We start from the raw sequence: 24638 nt of genomic DNA, 5'->3' as shown, positions 1-24638 counted from the left end.
TCTGTTTGTGCATAAAGGAAAACATATAAATCATACCTGTCACAGCAGATAGTGCAGAGGAGAATCCTGTGAGAGAGTTCGACATGCCTGTCATCTTGATCTGGTTCCTCCTTAGGGTGCTAACTGATGATGGGGACTTAGAAACCGAAAAGGGTATCGGTTAGGAGAGGAGGTTTCGTGATGATGTTATGGCTAATGGGGTGGTGTAATTGTGTAACTGAGTAACCCTTAAACCTCCACATAACTCTCCTTATATAAGCACCCAGGAGGAAACCTAATTAGTTACTAAGGGTAATATGGTCCATCAACAATTACCAACTAATTAAATAATAGGTTCTAATATATTTTGATCTCTATAATGTAAATGATTAAGATGGCTATAGATTAAATATTAATACGTAATATATTTAATCTTACACGTGTTTCCTTTGTTGTTTCTTCTTATTCTTATAACAGGTACTTGGAATTGAGGATATGTGTGAAGAGAGTAAAAAGTAGCGATTTGAAGACCAAGAGCTTAATAAATGTTTTGAGCGATTGAAAATTTTATACTGGTGTTTTCTTTTAAGACCGCTGTAAGATTTTGGTATTAAATTGATGGCAAGTGTTTTAATTAAATCGTTAATATTATCTCTAATTTACTTTACTGTATTGTGTGACACATCAGCCCTAATCGGGTCGTGGTGTTACATATATGGTGCGTAGGTGTTTGTCACTAGTGTATTTTATAGTTTAGGGACATACATACACATATGTAGGTATACTCTTATCTAGTTTTTATGAACCTGTATATGTGCATCATCACGTTCAATATGCTTATACATTTGGTCTATACATTCCATGTGAGCAATCAAATTTACTACATATCATTAATTCTATTTGTGGGTCTCCCATGCAAGCCTTTCATCGGATACTCGTGTGAGTAGTCTCCCAAAATTGATAGTTCAAGAACTGCAAATACATATGTGTGGTTTAGCAAATCAAAACATCGTATGTTATTATCTCATACATAAACTGTTGATTACAATAGATTATATAGATGGCTAAGTTACATTCTAATACCCTCTATTATAAACTAATTGTATCTAGACTAGTAGTCTAATATTCTCCTACAAGTTGAGGGCGGGGAACGACCTGCAACTTGGACCGTGGTAATTGAAACCTCTGAGAAGATAAGGGCTTGATAAAGACATCAGCAATTTGATCATTAGTTGCAATGAACTTGACATTTAACTTCCCTTGAGCAACTTGTTCACAAACAAAGTGAAAATCAACTTCAACATGTTTAGTGCGTGCATGGAATATCAGATTTGCAGAAAGATAGGTTGCACCAAGATTGTCACACCAAAGTGTAGGTGACCGGTTCACTATTCCAAGCTCTTGAAGAAGAGATTTCAACGATATTAGTTCTGCAACAGTATAAGCAATTGCTTTGTATTCTGACTCCGTGGAAGATCGAGATACGGTCCGTTGTTTCCATGCAATCCATGAAATAAGATTAGATCTCAAATATATAGCAAATCTCCCCGTGGATTAGCGATCGAAAGGGCAACCAGCCCAATCCGAATCTGAGTAAGCCTGTACATCTTGATGCCAATAGGAGTCCGAAAAGGCATGTAGTCTAGAGCTAGAGTCATGACGGAAAAGTAAGCCAAGTTGAGCCGTGCCATGAAGATATCGCAAAATATGTTTAACAGCAGCCCAGTAATTTTCGGTCGGTGCATGCATATGAATTGACACACTTTATTTACCAACAACCTGACCGTGATGGATCACTAAAAAGAGGAACCAATCAACCACATTAGCATTTTTAACAGGAGGAACCAATGACCAAGTACCATTTTTATCAAGTGCCTCCAATTCTTCAGCCATGGCATGACGTGACTCCTTAGAGGCATTGGCAATGGTAAAGGAAGTAGGTACAATAGGTAGGTTAGGTAAAGTGGTAGCCATATAAGCAACAGGATTATAGCGGTTTGTTGGTTTAGGATTAGGCCTAAGATGTGTTTGACTAGGTCTTGGAGCAGGATTGGGAGGAGTTTCGGCTGAGGTGGTAGCTGGGTTGGTTTCGGTGTGGGTGGTATCAGTTTGGGTGGGTTGGGTGGTTTCAGTTTGGGTAGTATCAGCTGCTGAGACAGTTGTGTTTGGGGTAGTGGCAGCTGGGGCAGAAGTGTTGGAGTAGATTCTGGTAGGTCAGGGTCAATAGGATAAGTGGAGACGTTAAGGTTGTCAAGTTGGGGTGGGTTAGAGTCTTTAGGTAAGGCGTGATAAGGGAAAACATATTCATTAAAACAAATATGTCGGGCAATATAAACTCGTTTAGTTGTGAGATCAAGGCACCGATCCATGGTGGACAGGACTGTAGCCAAGAAATATACACGAACTCCAGCATGATCATTAGCTCCAGTGTCAGGAAGCCAGTTAAAACTCCGGTGTGAACCGGCATCAGAATGAGTAGCATAATTGGCTTGAGACTGGTTGCGTGGTTGAGAAGGCTGATTTGGGTGAGATGGTAGATGACCAATCTCGCAACGGTTACAGTGACCGTACACGGTGTTTTGAGTAGATGCCCAAGAGGACTGACGTGAACTACCATTTTCACGGTTGCGAGCAGTGTTGTTGCGATAATTACCCCTGTAGGAACCCCTTGAGTTTCCACGACCTCCTCGGTTATTGTTTTGAGGACCGAGGAGCATAGGAGGTCTACGACGGTTGTGGTGGGGTAGAGGCAGCAGCCGTGTTTAATTGGTTGCCAAGTTGTGTAGCCATGAGTTGTAGGTTATTGATTTGGGTTTGAATGGATTGTAGGTCCGGTTGTGGTTGTTGGGTTGGGGCCGTGGCCGCAAGGGCCTAAGGATTGGTTGGTTGTGTTGGTAAAAGTTAAGTAATCATATAATCATGGTCACTAATAAGACCGTGAAGCTCACCAAACGTGACCAGTGGAGTGCGTGTTAAAAGGTTTGACTTGAGACCATAATATTCTTCACGAAGACCGGTAATTGTAAGCATGACAAGATCCTTGTCCTTAATCGGTTCACCTATGTTTGCTAGAGCGGTTGCATATTTTGCAGGTTTTTCATCACCTTCCATAGTTTATTCGAAGAAGTACCAAATCCGATTAAGTGCTTAAGTTGTTCTAAACAATTATTTACCTTTTCGTGATCATAATTATCTCAACAGCCTCATTTGAGCTTTTGCTATTACCACGACTACTTATCGCTAATTATTTGGACCCAAACCGAATGTTCGAATGTCGAGCTCACAGATATTCGAGCATAGAGAAAATCTGACCCTGGTAAGAAATTCTTTTGGGTCCGCCAGTGTATGTATTGATCTTTTTGTTGTACAATATCAGATGATAGCTGTCAAAATAACTTGGTTGCTACCCACTTTAAACTACATCAAACTCCATGTCCAGCATTCAAATTCAGGATCTGTTGTATGTACTAAGATCAGCATGCGTGTTCTGATATTTTTGAAGAAGGTACGTTTCACATCTAATCGGAGGAAATCTGAGACAATCAGAATCCAAACCCGGTTAACAAAAATAAGCAACAACATTGTCGTTTCCACAAATCCAAATTTTGATTCGAGTACGATCCAAATACTTACTTGGGTGGGTTTTGTTCTGATTGGCAGGTAGGTAGACACTCAACCACACAATCATGACCAGGAAGCACAAAGTAAGGAATCTGCTCATACAAAACATTTTATATATATATATATTTTTTTTTTGTATTATTTTGTAAAAAAGCAGTGGGGTTCAAAAATAATCTAAAATATCAAATCATACCGAATATCGGTCTTCCCCGTTGCCCAACAACACTCTATGCAATGTTGACCTGTAAAACCAAAATCCATTTGACTTTTTGAGTCAAAGATTGTGACACTCGAGGTTTTTCCATACAAACACTTTGTAATATTTTGTGTATATAAATATTATTAAATGAAAACGTGACCTTTGTGCATGATATGAGATGTATGTATGTATTGTATATATATATATATATATGAGAGCCGAAACCACGACCCGAGACCATGACTCGCAACCGGGCGGTTGCGAGTGGGCCACTCGGTCTCGAGTGGGCCGTTGAGCCGAAACCAGTTTGGGCCGAAACCCCAAGCCCAACCCGAAAACACCCCTTGTATATAATCCCCACCATCTCCTCATTTCCCTCATTTGCTACTAAAACATACACACACACTCCTTACTTTCTCTCAACTAAGAAAACCCCAAAACAACATCCAAACTCTTCCAAATTCTCGGTTCAAGCAAGGATCTCGGACAAGGACTCGGTCAAGCTCGGATCACTCGGACACTTCATCTTCTCTCATTCTCTCCTCTTTGTTTTCGGCTCCTCCTTTCCATAACCGGTTAGTGTTATCTTTTTTGTGTTTAAGATTTAGGCATGTTGTATGAACTAAGGAATGCTTGGATTAGTAGTTTTATGTATGATTTTTAGGATGGTTTGTGAAACTTGAACTATATGTGAAAACCCTTGTGTATGAAAGCATGATAATATGTTTACATGGCCAAAAGAATAGTGATTTAGGAATGATTATGCCAACCGAACCATGTCTAAAGTTACAAAATGCATGATCTTGTCCTTGCATGATAATCTTGTTGTAAATATGTAATTTTTCGGTTCATAAATGTGTGATTTGTTATGGTGAAAACCCTAGAAAAATATGAATATAGGATGAACTTGTTGAATGTGGGTTTGAAGATTTAAAAATGGCAAAGTTTGATCTAATCTTTACTAATATTCAGATTTGGCAAAGTGTTAGTGAAACCTTATTGGTAGTTTCCTAATCTGGGTCTGATTTTATATGTACAATGTGGACTGTCATATCTGCATCATCACGTGTGTATGAAAGTGACAGATTACGACTCGCAACCACGGCATTACGACTCGAAACCACACGGTTGCGACTCGCAACCATAGCAGGACAACTCGAAACCACGAGATTGCGACTCGAGACCACGCCGTTGCGACTCGCAACCAAAACGTGACAACTCGAGACCACGGTTGCGACTCGCAACCACAGCGTGACAAGCCGAGACCACCTGGTTGCGACTCGAGACCAGCTGGTTGCGAGTGGGCTGTCCATTTTGGTTATTGGGCCATTCTGTGTTAACTTGGGCTATCTGTTAAATGGACTATGTGGCTGTGTTCTGTTTAACTGTGTTACTGTTAGGGCCGGCCCAATAACCCCATGACTAATTACTTGTATGCATGTTACGTACCTGTATGTGTTTTACGTGAATGCTTATGTACCGAACCTGACCTATACCGGTAACCATGTTAGGACGTGGTGACCAACGTGATTGACAAGTAACCTAAACCTACCGAGCAACCCAAGGTGAGTTCACAACTTAAAAGCATGCGTCCCGGTGGTTTGGGACACGAGACTAACAACCCTATCCCCTGGTAAAAGGGGATACCATTTACATACCTTCCCTAGTTATTGGGAACAAAACTCACTTATCCTTCCCGGGTATTGGGAAACCTTTTTGGTTAATTTCTGTTTATACGGATTGCAACTAACGGCACTAAACAAAACTCTATCACTCAAGTCCCTACTACAAATACCGATTAGTCGCCGGGTTAGGCGAACGGGTTATTAGTTGATAGCGCTATTTAGGTGTTTACCAGCCTCACACCGTGCCCTGGTTTGGGACGGTCGTGAACTAATGTACTCAGAAATCCGTCAATGATGATAGAACATTGACATCGGGGCATCCTGCGGATACGCAACGGTTACCTAGTGTTCGGTATTGGAAAAACAGTTTAGTCGCTAACTTTTGGGGTAGCTCCCCAGGGCATGTATAAACGGATAAATAAACCGGTGAAACAAAGTTTTTGGTAAATAAAACTGGCCAACTAGTGAACTCACTCAGCATTATTGTTGACCCCCTTACTGCATGCTTTGCAGGTAACCAGTGACGAAGGAGCTTGCAGCTTGGGAACGTGTAGTGTCTGTTCACCCTTGTGCTGGGTGTTACCTTATTTTGGAACATGAACTATGTTTAAACTTCTTTACTTAAGCTTCCGCTACTTATTGTTGTTTTGAACTTAAAACCTTAAACTCTGAACTTAATATTTGCTAAGCTTATGAATAGTAAGTATTACTTTTGTTAATAACTTAAGTGTTCGGTATAATTGGTGGCTGGATCCTGGTCAGTCACGCCCCCAAAGCGGGTGTTATCCGCAGGGTGGATTTTGGGGGTGTGACAGATTGGTATCAGAGCCATTGGTTATAGTGAACTTGGTTTTAAAAAGGGGAAAATCTTTTTGGAGAAAACCAGACTATAACCCGTGACACGCAACGACACTACACTCCAAGTGCAAGGCTCGACACTTTTGACCTCATAGCTCGGACCAGTGTTTACTTGTTGTTTGCTTTATGTTTCCTGTTATGATATACGTACTAGTGTGCCTAAACTAGATAGATACACCTCTCTCTTCTATCTCATTCTCGCTACATTACGACATCGCACTCATACTGTGTTTTCTGGTTATGAAGACAATGAGTGGACGCGGAAGAGGAAACATTAACATGACGCAGGCTCAGTTCACTAACCTGCTCAACACAGTGGCTGCAGCTTTCGCAGCTCACCCTATAGGTCAGCATGCACCTGCGCAACCACCAGTGTGCACTTTCAAAACTTTCATGGATTGCAAGCCTCTCCCTTTCAACGGCACTGAGGGTGCCATAGGTCTTCTGCATTGGATTGAGAAAATTGAAGCTGTCTTTGCTGTTTGCGAGTGTCCTCCTGCAAATTGGGTGAAATTTGCTACAGCTACGCTTGAAGGAAGCGCACTTTCTTGGTGGAAGGCGCAGATTCAGATGTTTGGTTTGGAAACTGCTAATGCTACCGCATGGGAGGATTTCAAGGATATGATTAAGGATGAATACTGTCATCGGGATGACATCCACAAGCTTGAGAATGAGTACTATGAGCTCAAGATGGTTGGGTCAGAGATTGAAACTTACACCAAGCTGTCTAACGACTATGCTGCTCTTTGCCCAAACATGTCTCGACCAATGTACCGAAGGATCGAACTGTACATCAAAGGTTTGGCTCCAGAGATTCGAAGCCATGTAACTTCAGCCAACCACACCACCATTCAGCCGATCGTTCGACTTGCTCACAAACTTACTGATCAGGCCGTGGAAGAGGGCAGGTTGCCCAAAAGGATCAGTGCCACTGTCGGAACTTCTAGTGACAGTAAGCGTAAGTGGGAAGGAAGTCAAAGCAAGGATGCTAACCCCACTCAGGCCCCAGCACAGCAAAGGAAAACTGAAAGCAACAAGGGCACTCAACAACAGGGTGGCTACCGGGGAAGCTACCCAAAATGCAACAAGTGTAACAAGCACCATAATGGGGCATGTAACAAGGGCCAGTGTCAGCGATGCCACAAGATGGGGCACGAAGCCAAGGATTGTAGAAGTCAGTTCCCAGCTAGACAGAATCAGCAACAACCCCAACAGCAACAGCAGCAGGGAAACAACCGGGCATGTTTTAAGTGTGGAGCTGAGGGGCACTTTAAGAAGGATTGCCCTGAACTGAATCAGAACCGCAACAATAATCAGGGAGCTGGGAACAACAATCAGAACAACAATGCTGGGAATGGTGCTAGAGGAAGGGCTTTCGTGATTGGAGCTGGTGAAGCAAGGAATGACCCCAATGTCGTGGCGGGTAAGTTCCTACTCGATGATCGTTATGTTTCTGTGTTATTTGATTCCGGTGCCGATGCTAGTTATGTATCCCTACGTATTAGTAAGAAGCTTAAGCGTCCGCTTTCGTTACTAAGTTCTCCTCATATCGTCGAGTTAGCTAATGGTAGAAACATCGAGGCCTCACATGTTGTCAAAGGCTGCAAACTAGAGTTGTCTGGTCAGACATTTAGTATCGATCTTTTCCCTGTTACTCTTGGAAGCTTCGACGTCGTTGTCGGTATGGATTGGTTATCCAAGCATCGCGCTGAGATCCTTTGTCAAGAGAAAGCAGTTCGTATACCTCGCCGTTCTGGCAGACCCCTCATTGTACAAGGTGGCAAAAGTGGAGAAATCTCCGGCGTTATCTCGTTCTTGAAAGCCCAGAAGTGTCTACGAAAAGGGCACACCGCTATCTTAGCACTCGTCACCAACACGCAGGAAAAGGAAAAGAGGATTGAAGATTTTCCAGTAGTGCGTGACTACCCCGAGGTATTTCCTGAGGAATTACCTGGACTCCCTCCCCATCGTCAGGTCGAATTCCAAATCGAGCTAGCTCCCGGAGCAGCGCCTATAGCTCGTGCACCTTATCGACTAGCCCCCGCAGAATTGAAGGAACTCTCTACTCAACTACAAGAACTATTGGATAAAGGGTTTATCCGTCCTAGTTCATCACCCTGGGGAGCACCGGTACTCTTTGTTAAGAAGAAGGATGGCACGTTCCGAATGTGCATTGATTATCGTGAGTTGAACAAGGTTACCATCAAGAATCGTTACCCTCTCCCGCGAATCGACGATTTGTTTGATCAACTGCAAGGATCGAGCTACTACTCTAAGATTGACCTGCGATCAGGCTACCATCAGTTAAGGGTCCGTAATGAAGATATTTCCAAAACTGCATTCAGAACTCGTTATGGTCATTATGAATTCCTCGTTATGCCCTTCGGAATGACCAACGCCCCTGCGGTGTTCATGGATCTCATGAACCGGGTATGCAAACCCTACCTCGACAAATTTGTGATCGTATTTATAGACGACATCTTGATCTACTCGAAAAGTCAGGAAGAGCATGAACAGCACCTACGCCTTATCCTCGAACTCCTCCGCAATGAGCAACTGTATGCCAAGTTCTCGAAATGCGACTTCTGGCTTCGAGAAGTCCATTTCCTTGGGCACGTGGTTAACAAGGATGGAATCCACGTCGACCCAGCTAAGATCGACTCTATAAAGAATTGGCCTACCCCTAAAACTCCGACTGAAGTTCGCCAATTCTTGGGATTGGCAGGTTACTACCGCAGATTCATTCAAGGATTCTCAAAAATCGCTCAACCCCTCACTACGCTCACTCAGAAAGGCGTCACCTACAAGTGGAATGAAGCACAGGAATCTGCTTTTCAGAGGCTTAAGGATAACCTCTGCAGTGCTCCTATTCTCTCGTTACCTGAAGGAACGGACGACTTTGTGGTGTACTGCGATGCGTCTATTCATGGACTCGGTTGCGTGTTGATGCAACGCGAGAAAGTTATTGCTTACGCCTCTCGACAACTTAAGACACACGAAAGGAACTACACAACGCATGATTTGGAACTGGGAGCAGTGATATTTGCGCTTAAGATATGGAGACATTACCTGTACGGTACCAAGTGCACCATTTACACCGATCACAGGAGCCTCGAGCATATCTTCAAGCAGAAGGAATTAAACATGCGACAACGCCGATGGGTCGAACTTCTGAATGATTATGAATGCGCCATTAAGTATCATCCGGGCAAGGCCAATGTTGTGGCGGATGCCCTCAGCCGGAAGGACACTATACCAAGGCGCGTGCGAGCATTACAACTTACCATCCAGTCTAGTCTCCCTACCCAGATTCGAAATGCTCAGATTGAAGCTCTGAAACCGGAAAACATCAGGGCTGAGTCCCTGCGAGGATCGAGACAGCAACTAGAACAGAAAGAAGACGGCGCCTACTATGTGGCAGGGCGCATTTGGGTCCCACTTTACGGAGATCTACGAGAGCTTGTGATGGACGAAGCTCATAAGTCCCGTTATTCAGTACATCCAGGTGCAGATAAGATGTATCACGACTTAAAAACCACTTACTGGTGGCCTGGCATGAAAGCCCACATAGCAGCCTACGTTGGCAAATGTTTGACCTGCGCAAGAGTCAAGGTCGAGTATCAAAAACCAGCAGGCTTACTCCAGCAACCCGAAATCCCGAAATGGAAATGGGAGCAAATTTCCATGGATTTTGTCACAGGATTACCTAGATCTCAACGCGGGAATGATACTATTTGGGTGATAGTAGATCGATTGACTAAGTCTGCACACTTTCTGGCCATTAAGGAAACAGACAAGTTTTCTACCTTAGCAGAAATCTATTTGAAGGAAGTAGTCTCCAGGCACGGGGTGCCAACTTCTATTATTTCTGATCGAGACGCTCGTTTTACTTCCGAGTTGTGGCAAGCTATGCACAAATCCTTTGGCTCACGATTGGATATGAGCACCGCGTATCACCCGCAAACGGATGGGCAGTCTGAACGCACCATCCAAACCCTGGAAGACATGCTTAGGGCATGTGTGATCGATTTTGGAAAGAATTGGGAGAAACATCTACCGCTGGTAGAATTCTCCTACAATAACAGCTATCACACTAGCATTCAGGCGGCACCTTTTGAGGCATTGTACGGTCGTAAATGCCGATCACCTCTCTGCTGGGCGGAAGTCGGTGATAGTCAACTCACAGGCCCAGAACTAGTGGTAGATACGACGGAAAAGATTTCACAGATCAGGCAACGCATGGCGGCAGCTCGTGACCGTCAGAAAAGCTACGCTGACAAGCGTAGGAAACCGTTAGAATTCCAGGTCGGGGACCGGGTTCTACTTAAAGTCTCACCCTGGAAGGGTGTGGTTCGTTTCGGTAAACGAGGCAAGCTGAATCCACGGTATGTTGGACCATTCGAAATTACCGAGAAAATCGGTAAGGTAGCTTATAGATTAAACCTGCCTGCAGAGCTGAGTGCAGTGCACAACGTTTTTCACGTATCTAACCTAAAGAAGTGTTTGTCGGATGAAACACTTGTGATTCCTTTTAAGGAACTGACGATTGATGAACAACTACACTTTACTGAGGAACCGATTGAGATCACGGATCGAGAGATCAAAACCCTCAAACGTAGCCAGATACCCCTTGTGCGAGTTCGTTGGAACTCACGGCGCGGCCCAGAGTATACCTGGGAGCGGGAGGACCAGATGAAGTCCAAGTATCCCCAGTTATTCCCAAACGAAAACCCCAGCACTGAAGCTACAACCGAATTTCGGGACGAAATTCCAAACCAACGGGGGGATGATGTGACACCCCGTTAAAACACGCTAGCTTGGCAGTGGCTGCTTCAACTTTCGGGACGAAAGTTCTTAAAACTTGGGGATAATGTGACACTCGAGGTTTTTCCATACAAACACTTTGTAATATTTTGTGTATATAAATATTATTAAATGAAAACGTGACCTTTGTGCATGATATGAGATGTATGTATGTATTGTATATATATATATATATGAGAGCCGAAACCACGACCCGAGACCATGACTCGCAACCGGGCGGTTGCGAGTGGGCCACTCGGTCTCGAGTGGGCCGTTGAGCCGAAACCAGTTTGGGCCGAAACCCCAAGCCCAACCCGAAAACACCCCTTGTATATAATCCCCACCATCTCCTCATTTCCCTCATTTGCTACTAAAACATACACACACACTCCTTACTTTCTCTCAACTAAGAAAACCCCAAAACAACATCCAAACTCTTCCAAATTCTCGGTTCAAGCAAGGATCTCGGACAAGGACTCGGTCAAGCTCGGATCACTCGGACACTTCATCTTCTCTCATTCTCTCCTCTTTGTTTTCGGCTCCTCCTTTCCATAACCGGTTAGTGTTATCTTTTTTGTGTTTAAGATTTAGGCATGTTGTATGAACTAAGGAATGCTTGGATTAGTAGTTTTATGTATGATTTTTAGGATGGTTTGTGAAACTTGAACTATATGTGAAAACCCTTGTGTATGAAAGCATGATAATATGTTTACATGGCCAAAAGAATAGTGATTTAGGAATGATTATGCCAACCGAACCATGTCTAAAGTTACAAAATGCATGATCTTGTCCTTGCATGATAATCTTGTTGTAAATATGTAATTTTTCGGTTCATAAATGTGTGATTTGTTATGGTGAAAACCCTAGAAAAATATGAATATAGGATGAACTTGTTGAATGTGGGTTTGAAGATTTAAAAATGGCAAAGTTTGATCTAATCTTTACTAATATTCAGATTTGGCAAAGTGTTAGTGAAACCTTATTGGTAGTTTCCTAATCTGGGTCTGATTTTATATGTACAATGTGGACTGTCATATCTGCATCATCACGTGTGTATGAAAGTGACAGATTACGACTCGCAACCACGGCATTACGACTCGAAACCACACGGTTGCGACTCGCAACCATAGCAGGACAACTCGAAACCACGAGATTGCGACTCGAGACCACGCCGTTGCGACTCGCAACCAAAACGTGACAACTCGAGACCACGGTTGCGACTCGCAACCACAGCGTGACAAGCCGAGACCACCTGGTTGCGACTCGAGACCAGCTGGTTGCGAGTGGGCTGTCCATTTTGGTTATTGGGCCATTCTGTGTTAACTTGGGCTATCTGTTAAATGGACTATGTGGCTGTGTTCTGTTTAACTGTGTTACTGTTAGGGCCGGCCCAATAACCCCATGACTAATTACTTGTATGCATGTTACGTACCTGTATGTGTTTTACGTGAATGCTTATGTACCGAACCTGACCTATACCGGTAACCATGTTAGGACGTGGTGACCAACGTGATTGACAAGTAACCTAAACCTACCGAGCAACCCAAGGTGAGTTCACAACTTAAAAGCATGCGTCCCGGTGGTTTGGGACACGAGACTAACAACCCTATCCCCTGGTAAAAGGGGATACCATTTACATACCTTCCCTAGTTATTGGGAACAAAACTCACTTATCCTTCCCGGGTATTGGGAAACCTTTTTGGTTAATTTCTGTTTATACGGATTGCAACTAACGGCACTAAACAAAACTCTATCACTCAAGTCCCTACTACAAATACCGATTAGTCGCCGGGTTAGGCGAACGGGTTATTAGTTGATAGCGCTATTTAGGTGTTTACCAGCCTCACACCGTGCCCTGGTTTGGGACGGTCGTGAACTAATGTACTCAGAAATCCGTCAATGATGATAGAACATTGACATCGGGGCATCCTGCGGATACGCAACGGTTACCTAGTGTTCGGTATTGGAAAAACAGTTTAGTCGCTAACTTTTGGGGTAGCTCCCCAGGGCATGTATAAACGGATAAATAAACCGGTGAAACAAAGTTTTTGGTAAATAAAACTGGCCAACTAGTGAACTCACTCAGCATTATTGTTGACCCCCTTACTGCATGCTTTGCAGGTAACCAGTGACGAAGGAGCTTGCAGCTTGGGAACGTGTAGTGTCTGTTCACCCTTGTGCTGGGTGTTACCTTATTTTGGAACATGAACTATGTTTAAACTTCTTTACTTAAGCTTCCGCTACTTATTGCTGTTTTGAACTTAAAACCTTAAACTCTGAACTTAATATTTGCTAAGCTTATGAATAGTAAGTATTACTTTTGTTAATAACTTAAGTGTTCGGTATAATTGGTGGCTGGATCCTGGTCAGTCACGCCCCCAAAGCGGGTGTTATCCGCAGGGTGGATTTTGGGGGTGTGACAAAGATATTACTTTAAAGGGTCAAAACTGGCATGGATTTCAATTTAAATTATATGTTTTTTTTTCCTGGAGGTATAAATTTTTGAGTTATGTAAATATGTACTCTGCAATAGACGTCTTTTTTTTTTTTTAATTCAAAGAACTATCATCAACTATCAAACCGGAGATTATCTATCTCGTCTTAAAAGACAAATTATGCAGAACAATGACATGAACCAGGAAAATACTTATACCTGAAAACACCATTGCTCCACCGTTCAAGCATATCGCCAAGATTGACCACAAACGCTCTGAAATGTTCATATAAGTCATAAAATGTAAAAGATCTAAGAAGTAAGAATACCTTGTTCATCATCTTCTATGGTGTAAAGATTCAACAGCCTTACCCTTTTAACGGTTCAACATATTCCCACACTTGAGGCTTCGCGTCTTTATCCTTGCATATCTAAAAAATTCACCAAAACATATGAATTTTTTTTTTCTCAAAAACTAGAAATAATGTTCATAATTCAATAATATCAAGTTTACATACTTGGAGTCCAGAAACACTATCGGTTGCCAAGAGAGTAATCAACCCGTAATCAGAGTGTGCACCAGCTCCATATATTCCCTTTGCAGGATCAGATGCTTGACCTGCAACATAACCATCTTTCAAAATCTCTTTTATCATAAAGATGTTGAAAACGTTGAAACTGGAATTATTGTTCTGAGGCTTAATTTTCACCTTCGTAATGCAACAAGCGTAAGATTGCAATAGGATTGCCGAGCATTTCTGGTTGTTCAAAAAAGTTGGCATCCAGATCGAGCGCAAGAGCTATTAGCCTTGCAGTTTTTTTAACAACCTCCCTGAAAATGTCAGATTTAATCATTAAGTATCACATATAAGACAAATGGAAGTTCACTTGGTTGTTTATACCTTAGGGCATGTTCAATACACAACCCACTTTAAGTAAGAACTGCGCATAAGCACGTGTATGTAGTTTTGGTCTGATATAATGAGAGAGAGAGAGATGGTGGATTATGTATGTGATTACATGACCGCCTAATGTATCATCATCATAGCAACAGGTACAAATATTTATGCGGTTCCTGTAGGTTGCTAAGTTAAAATTGGTTATGTATGCTTAAGAAAACTTACAGAGCCTGTTGATGATATCTTTCCATAGTTTGCCTCCATCCTGGCAAGATATCTGTCACCACCACCATCAAAAAGCTTACCATATCTACCAATCTATGCAGTTAATGCGGTATGCAGTTAATGTGGTAAAATATCGGATATCGGTCAAGGACCGATATTTGAAATATAGGCTATCTCGGTGAGATATCAGTGGGATATCGGTAATTTTAATATAATGCAGAATTTATATATATATATATATATCAATTTTACACCAATAATTCAGTGATATATCGGTTATATCGGTCAAATATCGGTCAATATCGCCGATAATATCGGTACCGATATTTGACACCGACATTTTACTAAGGGACCAATATAACCGATATATCACTGATATTAAATGCATAGCTACCAATCAGAATATGTTTATACAGGGGTGGATGATAGTGAGCTTATATGTTGTAGGAAATCAATACAATTTTATAGGGTTGTTTGGATCTTTCAATTTGAAAATGATTATCTGATAATCAGTTTTTGATGTTTAAATATGCAAATTCTACTTCTGATTATTTGATTATTCAGAGGTTAAATGATTGATTCTGGATATTTGTCTCATACAAACGAATACAAAACAAGTAACATTAAATTACCTATTTACACATTCTCTTAACCTAATTCGAATTTTTTTTTTTGATAACGCTGAGAACACCCAAGGTTACAGAAGTGCTTCTGAACGAAAAACGCTCACGACTCCACCAATAGTGAGACCTGGTAAAATGCAGCTTGCGCTGACAAGTGGATTTCAAGGGCTAAGGTAGAAACCAGTGGAAGCTGGATTCGAACCTTAGACATCCGTTCGAAAGCACAAGGTTAATTTGAGAGACTTTTACTCTCACCTTACATGGTGCCCTCCTTTCTTAACAAAATTGTTTTTTTCTTTACTCATTTTATCGACTACTACCGCAAATACTCATCATCATCATACACAGTAAACCCCATCAATACCAAAGCTAAGGTAGGGTCTAAGGAGGGTAAGATGTAGACAGCCTTACCTCTACCCCGTAGGAATAGAAAGGTTGCTTCCAGTGAGACCCCCGGCTCGATAGTAGTTTTGCATCAAGCCTTGGACACAAGGCACATAACACTCGACAATCGGGAAAAAGGCCGATTCATGCATGTACCCTTTTGTCTTTCGGCCATCAACGCCACCATATGATGCATGATTAACCATCCCCCTCTTTTAACGTCATTTTCACGAAATTAGTAAAATAACGTTAAAATTAGTGCACTTTCACTTTTGCCCCTCGAGCATCCACACATATATACATTATATGTGCATACCCCAAGCGAGGCTAATAATACTGCAAATACTCAGAATTTGTCAAACACTCAAAACAAGTTGTAAACTGATTTTTCACAAGTTCAAAAAATAGATAGAGTCAGACCTGCATCTCTAGAATCCGTTTTATTACAGCAGATTATCTTCACTAATATTCAATAGAACATAGATCACTTTCTAAATTCACATCCACACCCTACTAATCACTGTCAAGATTTGACTAATACCTGAGTCGGGCCATAAATTTGTCCCGTAAAAAGGCCTTTGAGCTTGAGGATCATCTTCAGGCAATTCAATACCTATATAGAATCCCTCCTTGTGATCACCTATAGAAGTAAATCTTCATGAGCATATATACATATGAATCATGATCAGTATGAAAGTTGTGACAATCTTTACATGAATCTGAACAAACCATACCATGGATTTGATTGGCGGGATCGAGAAGTTCATCAAGAGCAGGCGTGTAGCCTCGATGTTTTTCATTCCTAAGAAGCTTCATTTTCTCCTCCAATGGAAGATCAAAAAAGTTCTTGCTTTGGGTGAAAACTTGATCCATAAATTCCTCACTGATTCCATGATTGGTTACATAGAAGAAACCAGAATCCATGCATGCCTAACAGATACAAAATATTAAAACTAGCATCCAAATTAATCAGTTCATGTAACACATCAAGTCCTAAAACTTACATCCAACTGTAGAACAAGATCAATACAATTAACAAGTATTTCCATCATCATGCAATTTAAATTAACCATTCAAAATCCAAAATCAAAATATACCTCCTCAGGATAAGTAGGTTCTGGGATGACATTCATGTAATTTTTATTACAAAACACTAAATTATTGCGACAATAAAAAGACAAACCTAAATCGTTTACTTCTTACATACTAACGTGTAAGTTATGTACATCGTAGTTGTTAATAGCGAATAGCGACAAGGGACCTATATGCTACATAGTGAATAGCGACAAATAGCGACCGCTATTTTATAAATAGCGATACACTAGAAAAAGAATTTTAAAAATTTTTATATGTATATTATATCAAAATACCCTGGTATATATGTTATTTTACATGTATATTTAACAAAAACCTATAAATTCAGCTATTTTATAGCTATATCTAATTGCAATTTACATAAAAAAAATGTTAATTGTCGCTATTCACGCTATTGGTCACTATAACCCAAATAGCGACACTCCAACGCCGATCGCTATAGCCGCTATTGACAACTATGATTAGGGATGGCAAAAAAGCCCGAGCCCGATGGGTATGCCCAAAACCCGAAACATATGGGCCGGGTATACCCGAAGTCCGACGGGTATGGGCCGGGTATGTGATTAAAAATATAAAAAATTTGGGTACGGGTATGGGATTTTTTTTTTCAACGGTGAACTTCATGTATAAAGTTACCACACTCTCCAAATCGCAGAGCCCCGTATTGCCCCACTTTGGCCAGGCTATGTTGTCTTAACCAGGCCCACGCTGGCTTCAAAGTTTGGCTTTTCTTGGGCGTTCCTCCGGGAAACCATACCGCCGGCTGCCACTTGACAGTCGTTGTCCACCACAAGAGCAGAACTCTCTGGCATAACACACGGTGGGACAAAAACCCGATTGGACTCGGGAATCGAACTGACAACCTCACACAAGGTCTGGTCCAAATCCTTCATTGCCTATATCTACCCCAATATGACACAAGTGAGAATTGAACTTGAATCTCCATTGGAGAACCCAAGCCTCCTACCACTAGGCCACAAGTGGGGGGACTACGGGTACGGGATTTAGTGATACCCGGCCCGTTTACCCGAAAAGTATATTAACTTAAACTTAATTTACTATTTATATAAACTTTAGTACATACACTTATTCATTATTCATAAATTTTGCTCTGTTGTTTGTCTTCAAGACTGTAACATACAAATTCAAGATTTGTTTTAGTCATGTTATTTCTATGCGGGTTAAAAATGTGTGTTAGTTTTGGGATTTTCTAAATACATATTAAGTTGATAGGGAGATTACTTGGGTCCCGATTAATGCTACTGTATTTTTCATGTATAGTGTTCGACTAAATGCAAAATACTTGAACCAACATTATGTGTTCCAAAGTAGTAGTACCTTAATTAGTTAATTATAATTATGTAGATATACGTTTCAAATATGTATTTGAATATGATATGTATGAATGTTATTGGTCATATTTTCTTTTTGTAGTTACTAAAATAGTAAATTATATAAACATTAGTAAAAAATGCACATAGGAGTCTAAATGGTATTCTTAACAAATTAGCTGATATACCCGATACCCGAAGGGTGATTACCCGACGGATAACAGGCTGGGTATGGGACAAAGAATTACAACTGGGTACCTACCCTTGCCATTCCTGTGTATGATGTCCATAAAAAAACATTAAACTAATTTGTATATAGGTTATGTCTAGGTACCGTAAATATTCTTGTTAACTTCAGGACAGATAGAATAAAATTGTATTTTAACAATCTTTACCCTTATTACAATTATTACATTTACATAGATACACATATATATAGAGAGAGAGGGGGGGAAGACCTGTTTGAGTAAGGATAGAGAGGTAGTGATATCTGCGGAGGAGAGATCAATTGAGTTGAGTTTTGAAGAATCCTCCATTGGATCACTTGAATTAGGAATCTGGGAAACACCGTATTCTTCTTTGATTTTATGAATTTTATGTGAATGGATAACTCCATATCCCTGTACAACAAAGAGCCGCGGTGCAATTCTCTATTTACACCCCTTCTAATTCTATTTTATAATTAATTAATTAATTACTTAACCCAATACACACCTAATAAGAAAAGCTGATATGTCAGCGTGAGAGCATGTCCAACAAGGTTTTTTTTATGTCATTATTACATCATAAAGGCTAATATATAAAGACTTTAAAATTCAAAGTTGGCCCACTTTCACCTTTTCAAAGGTCTGTCCATCAAACCATTGCCATCAAACCACTGCCCATCTCGAAACCTTTTCAAACCTTTGATGATTCAAAATTACCACTGATGATTCAAAATTATGGCTCTAGATTCAAAATTTAAAATTATGGCTCCAGATATATATTCTAATCCTATATACTCTAATCAAAATTCAAAATTCTTGCTCCAGATTCAAATTTCAAAATTCAAACCATATATATTCTATTCTAATCCTATAAATAAGATATAATTATCTGGCTCCACATTCAAATCTCTCTCGCTCATATCTACATATGAATTTGGCTCCACATTAAAATTTCAATTTATCTCTCTCCTTTATATTTGCGATCATATCTCTCAGGATTGAGCCGGTTAATTTTCATATACAGTTCTTTGTTCCAATATCATTGTTCCAACATCGTTGTTTCATGGAAGCTCTGTTTCACACACTCACCTTTGACCTTGGCTTTGCGGGTTATTTTAGGTTTGTGGATTCTTTTAAACTGTTGATATATGTTGATAATATTTATTTTAAGGTGTTGATATATTTCAGCTTTTTTTTTTCGAGCGAGCAGTGGGGAGTTCTTCTGCACTGTTTTTGAAGTTTGAAGTGCAGAAAGTGGAGTACTTCTTTATGATAAATGAAGAAGTTAATGGTAATTATGAGAATCTATTTTTTTGTAATTTTATTTTTGTTCTTTCGGTTTATTGATATTTAACTTTTTACTACGATTATTATATCCTTCTTTTACATGTGATACTTGAAGAAATATACAAGTTAATGGTACTTATGAGAATCTGTTTTTTTGTAATTTTATTTTAGTTCTTTCGGTTTATCAAGCAAGTTGAGGATCAAGTATATGAGGATAGGGCTACTGTTCAAGAGCTGAAGAGCTGAAGAAGTGTTTTGGTGATGTCTTTCTGCACTTCTGAATTCAAAAACAGTGCAGAAGCTTTTTCAATACGTTTTACTACCAATATATCCTTCTTTTACATTAGAGTTGAAGAAATATACAAGTTGAGGATCAAGTATATGAGGATAAGGCTATTGTTCAAGAGCTGAAGATTAATAAATTTCGTTGTTCAGTTCTTAATGTAATTGTTGATCTATCGTCATATGTAATATGTAAATTTTATTTTTACTGATTTGAGCATCAACAGTTGTTAGTGTTGATACCTGCTATTGTAAATGTTGAGTTGCTATTATTGCCAGCATCTGTTTGGCAAAAGATGCATCCACTGTTTAAAGGTATTGTCTGTTCTCATAATTTCTGTTTTTTGTAAGGACTGTTGGTTGCTACTGTTGCCAACATCTGTTATTCACAACAGCGATTATTATATCCTTCTTTTACATGTGACACTTGAAGAAATATACAAGTTAATGGTACTTATGAGAATCTGTTTTTTTGTAATTTTATTTTTGTTCTTTCGGTTTATCAAGCAAGTTGAGGATCAAGTATATGAGGATAGGGCTACTGTTCAAGAGCTGAAGAATAATAAATTTCGTTGTTCAGTTCTTGATCCTCAACAGTTGTTAGTGTTGATACCTGCTATTGTAAATGTTGAGTTGCTATTGTTGCCAGCATCTGTTTGGCAAAAGATGCATCCACTATTTAAAGGTATTGTCTGTTCTCATAATTTCTATTTTTGTAAGGACTGTTGGGTTGCTACTGTTGCCAACATCTGTTATTCGCAACAGCGGTTTCTAAAGGAAAAAAATATTGTAAAATAAACTCAATGGATATAAAAAGGAAGAGGAAAAAAAGGAAAAAGATTGTCAACCATGAACCCAATAGAAGTTCTGAACATTCTTAAAACGACTGTTGAGTTGCTACTGGTGCGAACATCTGTTATTCTCAACAGCAGTTTCCAAAGAATTGTCAATGATTAACACAATAGAAGTTCTGAACATCTGTTATTGCTCAACGTCTTTAAATGAAGAGATTTTTTACTGCTGTTGATTTACCACTGCTCAACAGTTCTGAACATCTGTTATTGCTCGACTGTTATTGCTCAACAATTCCTGTTTTTGTGTAACGACTGTTGAGTTGCTACTGATGCGAACATCTGTTATTCCCAACAGCAGTTTCCAAAGAATTGTCAATGATTAACACAATAGAAGTTCTGAACATCTGTTATTGCTCAACGTCTTTAAATGAAGAGGTTTTTTACTGCTGTTGATTTACCACTGCTCAACAGTTCTGAACATCTGTTATTGCTCGACTGTTATTGCTCAACAATTCCTGTTTTTGTGTAACGACTGTTGAGTTGCTACTGATGCGAACATCTGTTATTCCCAACAGCAGTTTCCAAAGAATTGTCAATGATTAACACAGTAGAAGTTATGAACATCTGTTATTGCTCAACGTCTTTAAATGAAGAGGTTTTTTACTGCTGTTGATTTACCACTCCTCAACAGTTTTGAACATCTGTTATTGCTCAACTGTTGATTTACCACTGTTTACAACATTTGTGTCTGATGAAGTGGTAGTTGCCTTTGTTTACCATGTAGATTATTGTTGGTCTTTAAATGAAGAGGGTTTTTTTTTATATTTTTTTTTGGGCAGAGGTTTAAAATTTGTCCTTTCAGTTTCTTGATATTTACTATTGAAAATTTATTTTTTAAATGTTTTGCATTAAATGGCTGCTGATATTTAATATCAATTTATTCCTTTATATTAAAAGTCTGTTGAAAGGACTGCTAACTTACTATTGTTGTATAAGATCTGTTGTTGCCCAACAGTGGTTTCCAAATTGTAGGATCGTTTCGCGACCTAAATGAGTCGATCAGAGGCGTTTTCGTCAATTACAGGTGCGGAAAACAAGTAATCAACGTAGGAATAGCTTGCAATTCACTTTAAACTCTTTCTGTATTAATTTGACAGCAATTACAACCAGTTCTCACACCGGCAGCACTTCGGTACGAGATTCTACATACATTACAAATGAAATCGCTCATAGGCTATATATAGGCCTTTGGGTTCGCTTATTGGACAGGCCCAATAAGCGAACCACTCGAGCGGACCAGCCAATTGCCACTCGAGCGAACCAGCATGATACCATTCGAGCGATCCATACATTTTCGTCCGTTCGAGCGACCCTAAGACATAATGGGCCATATGAGCGAACCTATCATTCTAAACCTATACAATTTCACTATTTCTCGAATTTCGTGCCCAGAACTAACATTCTAAGACTATGACTCGATACAAGACGTAAACAGCAGATGTAGTGCACCAACAGACTCCCCCTCAGATGTTGATGGAGTCGACTATCGAGTCACAACAATGCTGTATCTCCACATCTTCAGTCTTGATCAGTCTTTGGGCTTCTCTCTCTCTAACTTCAGACTCCCCCTCTCGATTTACTGGTATTCCTTTGTTCTTCAGTAACATCTTCAGGATCGTTGTCTGTCTTTCCGTCTAACAGTTTCTCATCTTATCCTGCATAAGCTCTACCTCAAAGTAAATTTCTTTCATATATATATTTCAAACATATAACCCTGCACCAATTCAGACTCTCCTTCAAAACAAACACAGATTTTGATGAACCACTTGAAAGGATGGATTATGAAAACATTTAATTTCACACAAACACTCCCCCTCAAATATTGCTCATCATGTTTAGCACTCGGAATTTTGAAAATCAGCTATTCAACATCAGTTGTCGAAAATCTTTTTGACTTTTTAAAAAAAAAAACTTATGCTAAAACACACTGAAAATCTTTTTGGATTTTGAAATAAAGAAACTTGAAATGCAATAACAGAAAATATTTACAGACAATATTTTTGTGAGCTCGTGCAAGAGGATCATATCAGTTTTGAGACATATCACTAACACCGTTAAACTTTAAACATACTTAGTTATAAACAATTTACCTAGATTGTCAGTATGTTTGTCCACTTAAATTTTCACACAGACTTCAATTGATTCGAGATACGATATTAATGTTTTAGAGAATTAAACTTAATTGTGTATCACTCCACTTGAATATACTCCTGTATCCAGATCCCAAATATTCAGTCTTATAGGTGAGTATACCACAGATGATATCTGTAAAGGGGTAGATGCGAAACCGTGAGAGCTCAGGTCAGAACTTCCGTTCAGCAGAGAGATGACGGCTCGACTTTTGGTGGGTCCCCTTTAGAGGATCTTTTTTACAACAGCAATGACTATCAATTTTATTGTTTCATCGATTTGCTGAGGGCGATGCTATATTTCAAGCATTTTGCGAAAAGTATTATCCGGGGACTAGGTCAGTACTTCCATACAGCAGAAGTCCCGGGATAATACCCCAGATATCACTGAGTATAAAGACCTAGTATCTCAGAATACGGGACCTTTCAAACAAGATTTCGGGGGTTACCCATATATCCAAGAATAGTTACCCACGAATCAAGCAAGTTTGATTTAGGTTTATATCTCGTTTCAATTTACTAAATGTGCGAAAATCTACTGACACATCCGCAGTAAGATCGTTTATCATATTTTGACTTTCCAATTTTTTAGCGTGTTGTGATAGTCCACTGATGTACTATCATTTCCTCTTTTATGCAACAAAAACTCATTTTTTTAGTTTTATCATGTTTTTTGTCTTTTTCAAATTTTCTGATGTTTTTGGATTTTCTAAAAATTCTTACTCCCCCTAAAATTCAAATACATCTAATGAAAATTGAAAACAAACTGTACAGAACATGACAACTGATATCGAATCACCTCAAATCGCCATTCACTAGGCATAAACAATCAGAACTCCCCCTATCAACAAACTATTTTCCCATTTAGATTTCAAAACACTTAAGTTTGTTTTAATCAAAATGGTTTTTCCGGAAAATAAGTTTGATTGATTTTACCAATTGTAGGTTTATCAAACAAATGTTCGGGGATGTGGTTCATCATCTTGTCTTCCAACCAGATGTAGGAAAATACAAGTACAAATTAATGTCCTTGATTTACCATATGCAATCAAATCATCTAACCACTTGTAATTATAACCAACAAACATAAACAAACCTCTTTACCGTTTGTATGATTGACGTTACCGAATAAAATTCAAGAAAGATGCCGATTCATGCTCCACGCTTACCAACCTGGGAGCTCCGGCAAGTCCTGAGACTTACTGTTCATAATATGTACCATCCCAGTCACAAACCAGGGATGGTTCAACCTTTTCTTTCGTTGTTTTCTTCTCATAAAATTCCTTAACCCCTTTGACTTTTTGATCAATCATCTTGCTAAAGATGTGTTTTACCTTGGGGTTAAAGACCTTCTCAGCATCAAATTCCTGTTCATCATGATAAAATTGGTTAGAAATTTCAACTTTACCAATTTTCTTTTTATAATTCTCAGCCCTAAGTAATGGAAACTCCTCATCATTAACAATTGGAACTGATTTTTCAACTTGTACATCAGCTTCACATTTTGAAACAACTTGTGGCTCAACTGACTTTGTGGAATTAGTTTCATCGCCTGAAGATAGCTCCTCTGATTTCAACCTATCAGAATCATTGCTAGAGCTTTCACCACCCTTCTTCACAACCCATTTTTGTTTATCAGATTTTACATTCTTTTTGTAAAACTTGTTCGAACTCTCACCCTCTTCAAAAATAGAATTTTTAAACAATTTAGTTCTATCCAGTGATGATTCGAACGCAAACACCTTTTCTGAGATTTTGCGAAAAACTCCATGTTTTGATTGTATCGCCTGAGAACAATCTTTGG

At 39.7% G+C, this 24638-nt stretch overlaps 1 protein-coding gene across 5 annotated transcripts; it reads right to left on the bottom strand.

The window, feature by feature from the left end:
• Positions 1–767: 767 nt before the first annotated feature.
• Positions 768–18706, bottom strand: LOC110893993 (2-oxoglutarate-Fe(II) type oxidoreductase hxnY). 5 transcript variants are annotated; one of them, XM_035974807.1, is made up of 12 exons: positions 18535–18702; positions 16385–16580; positions 16192–16290; positions 15678–16112; positions 14644–14695; positions 14230–14351; positions 14038–14138; positions 13892–13950; positions 13739–13795; positions 3794–3842; positions 3613–3692; positions 3135–3512 (listed from the first exon to the last, which is right to left on the bottom strand). In XM_035974807.1, the coding sequence occupies exons 5-12, from the start codon at positions 14667–14669 to the stop codon at positions 3428–3430; spliced, it is 579 nt and encodes a 192-aa protein (XP_035830700.1). In that variant the 5' UTR covers positions 14670–14695; positions 15678–16112; positions 16192–16290; positions 16385–16580; positions 18535–18702; the 3' UTR covers positions 3135–3427. The 5 variants fall into 5 exon arrangements, with proteins under 5 accessions (XP_021996847.1, XP_035830700.1, XP_021996846.1 ...); XM_022141154.2 differs by lacking the exon at positions 15678–16112 and having other exon boundaries at positions 14644–14683; positions 18535–18705; XM_022141153.2 differs by lacking the exon at positions 15678–16112 and having other exon boundaries at positions 18535–18704.
• Between the last annotated feature and the right edge of the window lie 5932 nt (positions 18707–24638).

Source organism: Helianthus annuus, chromosome 6 (genome assembly GCF_002127325.2).
Source record: "Helianthus annuus cultivar XRQ/B chromosome 6, HanXRQr2.0-SUNRISE, whole genome shotgun sequence".
In the NCBI taxonomy this organism is placed as follows: domain Eukaryota; kingdom Viridiplantae; phylum Streptophyta; class Magnoliopsida; order Asterales; family Asteraceae; genus Helianthus; species Helianthus annuus.
The sequence above is the reverse complement of the archived record's forward strand: the minus strand, read 5'-3'. Positions and strand labels throughout refer to the sequence as shown.

Bases quoted from the DNA above. Each gene is read 5' to 3' on its own strand.
- LOC110893993 (XM_022141153.2), bottom strand. From the start codon at position 18,612: ATGGAGGATTCTTCAAAACTCAACTCAATTGATCTCTCCTCCGCAGAT. The intron at 16,581-18,534 runs GTCTTCCCCCCC...TGTATCTGTTAG, and splicing joins CTCTATCCTTACTCAAACAG to GCATGCATGGATTCTGGTTT. The intron at 3,843-13,738 runs GTATAAGTATTT...TTGGTTTTACAG, and splicing joins TGGAGCAATGGTGTTTTCAG to GTCAACATTGCATAGAGTGT.